Source organism: Euphorbia lathyris, chromosome 4 (genome assembly GCF_963576675.1).
Source record: "Euphorbia lathyris chromosome 4, ddEupLath1.1, whole genome shotgun sequence".
Lineage (NCBI taxonomy): Eukaryota > Viridiplantae > Streptophyta > Magnoliopsida > Malpighiales > Euphorbiaceae > Euphorbia > Euphorbia lathyris.
This window is the reverse complement of record NC_088913.1, coordinates 59,717,067-59,725,440: the sequence shown is the minus strand read 5'-3', so window position 1 is coordinate 59,725,440 and position 8,374 is coordinate 59,717,067. Positions and strand designations below refer to the sequence as shown.

Genomic DNA, 8,374 nt, shown 5'->3' with positions numbered 1-8,374 from the left:
TAATGTTTGTTGTGAGTCTTATTAGCAGGTACATGGAGAATCCCACTGAACTTCATGTATTGGCAGCAAAGAGAGTGTTGCGGTATGTGAAAGGAACACTTGATTTTGTCATCTTCTACAAGAAGGGAGGAAATAATGAATTGATTGCCTACACGGACAGCGATTATGCAGGAGACTTGGAGGATCGTAAAAGCACTTCAGGTTCTGTTTTCATCTTAAGTTCAGCTATTGTGTCCTGACTATCAAAGAAGCAAGATGTTGTCAGTTTATCCACAACGGAGGCTGAATTCATTGTTGCATCTATATGTGCTTGCCAGGCAATATGGATGAGAAGAGTGTTAGACAAACTTGGTTTGTCTCAATGAAAAACAACTGTTGTTTATTGTGATAGCAGCTCGACAATTAAGTTGTCTAAAAATCATGTCATGCATGGTCGTTGCAAGCATATAGATGTGCATTTTCATTTTCTTCAAGAACTTACAAAAGCAGGTACTATTGAGTTGAAACACTGCAGCTCACAAGATCAATTAGCTGATGTAATGACCAAACCAATGAAGCAAGATGTTTTTATGAAGATGGGAACATGGTTAGGAGTGTGCTCTGAATCTGTTATAAACTGATGTTTTATGACATTCAGTTTAAGGGAGGAAATGTTAGGTTGTTATTTGCTTGGTCAATAAAATCCCTAGTTGTAAGGGATATTTGCTGTTTTAAATATCTTAGTTGTTCCATGTGTTTAGGATTTTTTGTTTCATCAGATTCCTTATTTTATGTTAGAGTCATTTTCTGTAAAAGCTATTTATTTAGCTGCTACTTTATTATTCAGAGATCAATTAAATAACATATCAATAATTCTTCTCTTTTTATCTCTTCTTTAATTATCCGTTCTCAACATTCTTGCATTTTCCTCTTCTTCCTGCATTTTCTTTTTCCTTTTGTCATATATTCTTTGATTTTTTCATTTTTTCATTTTGTTCTCCTTTTTCTTCGACATTCAATTCAAGGCGTAACCAATGAGGATCTTGCCCTAGCTTTCTTCCTGGCCCCTTTCTAATTCTGTTATAATTTATGAATAATTTATATATTTATTTTGTATGATAAGAAATGTACAAAAATATATGATTTTAAAATTATTATATAAATTTGGTTAATTCCTTTAAAACCAAACTGAACTAAAATTTTCAGTTCGGTGTTATTTTGGTTTATATTTTATTCAGTTTGCATCGGTTCTGAATTTTTTACTAATTCGCGGGTCGATTTTGTACCGATGCATGGACCTATCTCTAGCCTCTTTGTACAATTCACTAAGGGTAACATCGACTTTAACAAAATCTGAATAGGCGAACAATTCTTTGGTATAATGATCCATTATAGGAAAGAAGGTACATATGCTTGTAACTGACCATGGTCTTGAGCTTCCTAGGTTTCTCAATAAAATGACCCTTATTGCCTTCACTATAATCACTAGACCAGCAAATGTTCAACTCCGAGGAAAGTTTGGACATTTTCGACTAAAGAAACCCTAACTAAAGATTCTCACTCAACACACAAGCAACAAAAGGAAAAAGAGAGATATACAGTAAAAAAGACACAATGAGAAACTAACCTACTTTATAGCCCCATCGAAAAGTTGGTTAATAAAATCTTCTATGATCCAAGTTTTTTGAGCCACCTATAAAGGTGAAAGGGTTTCTTCTCACTCAGCTCGAGAAAATACACATTTCATTGTCAGGCTACCACCAATTCTTTCAAATTACAATCATCAATTACCCAAAAAATGGCGGTTTCCCTGGGAGAAACATACATCAGATGGAATGTATTAAATTTCTAATTCGCGTGTAATGATTAGAAATGCACCATTGAAGGGATATCTATTTTAGACCCAATACTTTAAAGGCCCAAGCACAAATGGGCCCATGGCTCTCGAAGGCTCATCCAACAATGAACCCAGGTGCCTCGTCAACTTTCACACCACCTTACTTAAGGAAAATAAGATAATCTCTTTTTAGGGCATATTTAATTCTCTTACAGTATCTTTTCCTTTATTAACTTTGGCATCAGAGTATACCTAGGGCCCCACCCCAATACATGTCATCTGAAGATCAAATCAACGACCGAGCTCTTGGGCCAGATCCAATAATATTTATTGTATTATTTATTAATTTGAAGTTTAATTATATAACATATAAATGAAATTTCGAATAACTTGTAATGTGTTAATATATTCTACTTTACGAGATTTTCCGACGATATATTATAAGATCAGAATAGATAAAAATTTAATGAAAAATTAAAATTCAAAGTAAGTCATATTAAAGCTTTTAATCTCACATCATTCCACATTTCTAAAATGTAGAGAGGGTAAAGGGTTTATGAGTTAAAGTCATTTACAAAACTTTATATAGTAACTAGAGGAAATGCTCTGGATTGAGGGTTTTTTTTAGGGTTAACAAAGTAAGGTAAGTGTATGAATATGTAGGTGTTTGTTTTGAGGTGTAAAAAGTTAGATATGGTTATTCATAATAAGTGATGGGTTAAAATGAATAGATTTCTCAATATTCCAATTTGATGGATTTTCATGATTCTATAGATATGGTTATTCATGGTAAGTGGGGTTAAAATAGGTTTCACAATATTCCAATTTGAGGGATTTTTATGGTACTATATTTTTATGTTACCTTTTATATATTTTCTTAGTTTCTAAACTTAATATAATAATTTCATAACAAAGAATGATTAAAATTTTATATATAATCTTACTTTCATTTCAACCGTAACTATCATTTATCTTATATCTTATTACTAAACACAACAACATATTTCATAATTCATTACCGTACTTTCCTTGATTTACACTACCTTACTATATTTTAATAACACATCATCCAAATAAGGCCAAATAAACTTGAAGGTACACATGCATGTCGTAATCGTCGTGAATATCATATCAAAATGAGCTCTTTTAAAACCTACCAACTTCTACTCCGACAGGTATCTTTTTATTTTCTCAACAATGAATTAAAAAAAAATTTGTACAATTTAATTCGAAAAACGTTTTGTATTGTTATATTAAAGGATAAATTCTCATTAATAAGAATTAATTTATGATTAATTCAACAACTAATTGAAAAAACGTTTCCAGTAGTCTCTTTTTATACTCATATTCTTCTTCAATTCGAACAAAGTAGGAAACACAATTCAAAAACATCTTGTTTTGTTTGAATCCATTTTGCTTTCTGTAAATTTTTCCGTTTCATTTGTTCGTTCCTTTTATTTCCGGTGATAATCTCTACACGTGGTTAGAATTCGCAGAATATAACTTACTCTTCTTCTGCTTATCTAAATCATGGGAAGGTTTATTATATTGAGCATTTCATACAATTTTATTACTAATTTGTAGTTTCATAATTTCAATCGTTTTTATTATTTATATTGTTTTTTCTCTTCTAGATTAAGATTGCTAACATATAATAAGGATAAAACTTTGAGAAAATATATGATAGGGAAGAAAAAAAATAAAAAAAAAATGGTGGTTGGTAAGTTGAGAGGAGGGGGTGAGAGGGATGACGTAGAGCTTATGTGCCTCTTTCTCACCAACCTTTTTTTCTGAATTTCTCTTTCAATCTCATTGACAAGTAAACCTTTCCCTTCCAAAAAAAATTGAACCCCCCCACTTACCATATTATAATCCACGTGTACAAATCCTACCCATCTAATGACATAAAGATCCAACGGTCCCCTCTATTTTCCAACTAACCCATCGGCCTACCCACCCAACACTCAATAACCCACCTTACTCTATTTAAAGCAACCATTTTTTGCTGAAATAACTCAGGAAATTTTTTGGGTCACCTCAAATTTCCTTCCAAATAAATTTACATCCCCCAAAAAAAAAAAAAAAAAAAAAATTAAATTCATATTGATCAGAAATGGAAATTTGCAATGATGAGAAAAATGGCTCAGTGCAGGTCCATAGTAGTGACCCATTGAACTGGGGTATGGCTGCTGAGTCTCTAAAAGGTAGCCATCTTGATGAGGTGAAGCGCATGGTTGAGGAATATAGGAAGCCAATGGTTAAGATTGGTGGTCAGAGTTTAACCATAGGTCAAGTCACCGGAATTGCCAACGGTGGTGGTGTGGTGGTTGAGTTATCGGAGGATGCTCGTGCCGGCGTTAAGGCTAGCAGTGATTGGGTCATGGAAAGTATGAATAAAGGGACTGATAGTTATGGTGTCACCACTGGCTTCGGTGCTACTTCTCATAGAAGAACTAAACAAGGCGGTGCCCTCCAAAGAGAGCTTATCAGGTACTTTTTTTTTTCTTTTTTTCTTTTATAACATGATTTCATTTATATCAATTCAGTAATTGTTACTTATTCATTAAATGTATCTAACAATATTAATAATCTTGCAATTGAATTTATTAAGAGAATGATTGGTTTGCATCGTTAATCATTTTGTAAATAATTGACTCTTACGTATAATACACGTGATTATAATGCCAATTATAATTTTTCTTCACAAATTGAGGGTTGTTGGCAGGTTAGTGACCTGCCATTTTTACAAAAATTAGTTTAGGTGAACTCACATATTTGGACGAACTATATATCTTAATTTTATTAATCTAATATAATATTATATAAATAGAGAGAGGAAGTATATATTTAAAGGATCATGCTCCTCCACTCCCCTAGAATAGTTGCAATTATATGGGTTTATATTTATATGTGACTATATTGTTTTTTTTTTTGTTTGTTAGCTAGGTTGTTTTAATTATAAGGAAAAGATATGGTGTGATTGCCTTATCAAAATAATAATAATAATCAATTGAAATCGACCTTTGTAAAAATTAAATAAATTACTATAATAAAAAATATAAAAATAACAAATATTTCGTTTGATAAAATAATAAAAAAAAAAATTATAACAATCTGACTTATTGATTTTCTAAAGCATCATATTTGTTGGATCTGTCGAGATCATTTAATTATTAAGAATATCCAGTCAAAATCCGTGCACTAGACATATTATGATCATAGTATAAAAATTAAAACAAAATGTTTAATTGAGACTGTACAAAAATACAATACTGAAAAAGGAAAAAAAATACGACTCTACTGAATTGCAAATTATTAAAGCACCTTTGTTTCATGCTTCTAGAAACTTGATGGTTAATGTAACAATAAACACTTAAAATAGATATATATATATTTTCGTTCTTTATTGCTTTTTTTTTAACCCATTCTTTATTGCTTTTTGTTTATTATTGTTATTATTTTGATAATGTTATTATTATTAGTAGTATTATTATTATTATTATAGTGTTGTTATATAATTATTGTTATTATAATTATTATTATTGATAAAAATAGAAAATGCGTACACGTTTTATATATATGATTATCTTAGCATATATGGCACTCTCTCTGTTTTAGAGTTTTTCTATTTTATAATACATGTCATTTTAACATGATCAATACATATTAAGTCATTGTCTTTTTGCTATAAAACTTGAGTTTATCGAAAGTAATTTATTATAAAATAAATAAATAGTGGAATCAATAAATAAGGAACAGCAAAATCTTATTTTTAATATTCTTAATTTATATGCAACTATATGTAATATAAATAATATAAATTAGATGGAGTATAATGAGAGATAGAACTCCAAAATATATGTAAAATAATAGTAAAAAGAAAGAAATAACAAATTCCTATGTCTAATTTGTAGTAGTTATAAAAGGAAGTTTTTGCTTAAAATTAATAATCATCCAAATTATTATGTTTATTCATATGGCAAGCCAACCAATTAATACTGTTTTATTTTTACTAATTACTCCATATTCGAGAGATACAGCTTGGATAGATCCACATCTTTTATTTCTTAGAAATACAATTAGTTGCTTAATCTATAATTAATCAATTATTTTTTCCATCTACGATCCAATAAAAATGCTATTATTTCTTAAATAATAATGACTCAATTTTTAATGTACTACAAAGAAAGAATCATGTGATGATTCATCTATTCTCTCAAATTGGAATCTAAGGTCAAACAAGTTGCAAACATTTTCACATTGTCTGTCTAAAAAAAATTGCTCACAGATTATTAAAATATACAACACGTTTTTTTCAATTAGTTTTTTTGTATATAGATAAAAAGTAGTTAACGCTTAGTTAATTAGTTATACGTTTAAGTAGTTATAGTGGGGCCTCCTATAATATATGTGGATTCATGTTACACGTGTCGAAATATGTATAGGTGGTCCTTCAAGTGACATGGAAAACCGGATGCTTCTAATAATTTGGAGTATTACTCACTGTGTAATTCTCTCGTCAGTTTAATTTTTCCTTTCAATTCGTGTTTCTTATTTCTGATAAAGATATGGTTCTCGGAATATTGTTTAACCAGGTTTTTGAATGCTGGAATATTTGGAAACGGCACCGAATCAAACCACATATTGCCTCATTCAGCAACTAGAGCAGCCATGCTTGTGAGAATCAACACCTTATTACAAGGTTATTCAGGCATAAGATTTGAAATTTTAGAAGCACTTACCAAATTTATCAATCACAACATTACTCCATGTTTGCCATTAAGAGGCACAATTACTGCCTCTGGTGATCTTGTCCCACTATCATACATTGCGGGGCTTCTTATCGGGCGGCCCAATTCGAGGTCCGTCGGGCCCGACGGACAATCCTTGGATGCAGCTGAAGCCTTTAAACTAGCTGGATTGAATGGTGGATTTTTTGAACTTCAGCCTAAAGAAGGTCTAGCTCTAGTAAATGGTACAGCAGTTGGTTCTGGATTAGCCTCTATGGTACTCTTTGAGGCTAATGTGCTTGGAATTTTATCAGAAGTTTTATCAGCAATTTTTGCAGAAGTTATGCAAGGAAAACCCGAATTTACGGACCATTTGACACATAAATTAAAGCATCATCCAGGCCAGATTGAAGCTGCTGCAATAATGGAACATATTTTGGATGGAAGTTCATATGTTAAAGCGGCTCAGAAAGTACATGAAGTTGATCCTTTACAGAAGCCTAAACAAGACCGTTACGCGCTCCGAACATCTCCTCAATGGCTAGGCCCTCAGATTGAAGTGATCAGATCAGCAACGAAAATGATCGAACGCGAAATCAACTCTGTCAATGATAATCCATTGATTGATGTGTCTAGAAACAAGGCTTTACATGGTGGAAACTTTCAGGGTACCCCAATTGGTGTTTCTATGGATAACACTCGTTTAGCTATTGCTTCTATAGGCAAACTCATGTTTGCTCAGTTTTCTGAGCTTGTTAATGACTTCTACAACAATGGATTGCCCTCGAATCTCACCGGTGGATCCAATCCAAGCTTGGATTACGGATTCAAAGGGTCCGAAATCGCTATGGCTTCTTATTGTTCTGAGCTTCAGTTTCTTGCTAATCCTGTAACCAATCATGTTCAAAGTGCTGAACAGCATAACCAAGATGTCAACTCATTAGGCCTGATTTCCGCCCGGAAAACAGCTGAAGCTGTTGATATATTGAAGCTGATGTCCTCAACATACTTGGTTGCTTTATGCCAAGCTATTGATTTGAGGCACTTGGAAGAAAACCTGAAGAACACTGTCAAGAACACAGTAAGCCAAGTTGCAAAAAGAGTTCTAACAATGGGATCAAACGGGGAGCTTCATCCGTCGAGATTCTGCGAAAAAGAGCTCATCAAAGTTGTCGATAGAGAATATGTTTTCGCCTACATAGATGATCCTTGCAGCGCTACCTATCCCTTGATGCAAAAGTTGAGACAAGTACTAGTTGAACACGCCTTGGTGAATGGCGAAAAGGAGAAGAACTCGAGCACTTCGATATTCCACAAGATCGCTTCGTTTGAGGAGGAAGTAAAGGCTGTATTGCCTAAAGAAGTCGAAAACGCCAGAGTGGAATATGAGAATGGGAATACTGGTATTGAGAACAGGATAAAGGAATGCAGGTCATATCCATTGTACAAGTTTGTGAGGGAAGAATTGGGTACTAGCTTGCTCACCGGAGAGAAAATTCGGTCGCCCGGGGAGGAATGTGACAAGGTATTTTCTGCAATGTGTGCTGGTAAAATCATTGATCCAATGCTTGAATGTTTGAAGGAGTGGAATGGTGCTCCTCTGCCTATCTGCTAAGATGATATACTGTTTTGTTTTTATGATTGTTTTATTTTTAAAAGGTCAATTTGTAACTTAAAACTGTAATATCAAAATTGTATGTCTCCATATGTTGTTTCATTTTCTTTAATCCATAAAAGGATATTTCTTTCTTTCTTTGTATTGTGAATTGAGTACAAATTTATAACAAGAAATGGAATCATTTCAACTATTCATAAAATTAGAATCTTA

At 32.4% G+C, this 8,374-nt stretch overlaps 1 protein-coding gene across 1 annotated transcript; it reads left to right on the top strand.

Moving 5' to 3' along the window:
* Positions 1 to 3,827: 3,827 nt before the first annotated feature.
* On the top strand, positions 3,828 to 8,295 carry LOC136225711 (phenylalanine ammonia-lyase G1). Its single transcript, XM_066013819.1, has 2 exons — positions 3,828 to 4,306; positions 6,412 to 8,295. Exons 1-2 carry the CDS (start codon positions 3,930 to 3,932, stop codon positions 8,159 to 8,161), a joined length of 2,127 nt encoding a protein of 708 aa, XP_065869891.1. The 5' UTR covers positions 3,828 to 3,929; the 3' UTR covers positions 8,162 to 8,295.
* The last annotated feature ends 79 nt before the right edge of the window (positions 8,296 to 8,374 follow it).

What these genes read in the sequence shown, in the direction of transcription:
- LOC136225711 (XM_066013819.1), top strand. Translation starts at nt 3,930, where the DNA reads ATGGAAATTTGCAATGATGAGAAAAATGGCTCAGTGCAGGTCCATAGT. An exon ending in CTCCAAAGAGAGCTTATCAG is followed by an intron (nt 4,307 to 6,411) that starts GTACTTTTTTTT and finishes TTGTTTAACCAG; the next exon opens with GTTTTTGAATGCTGGAATAT.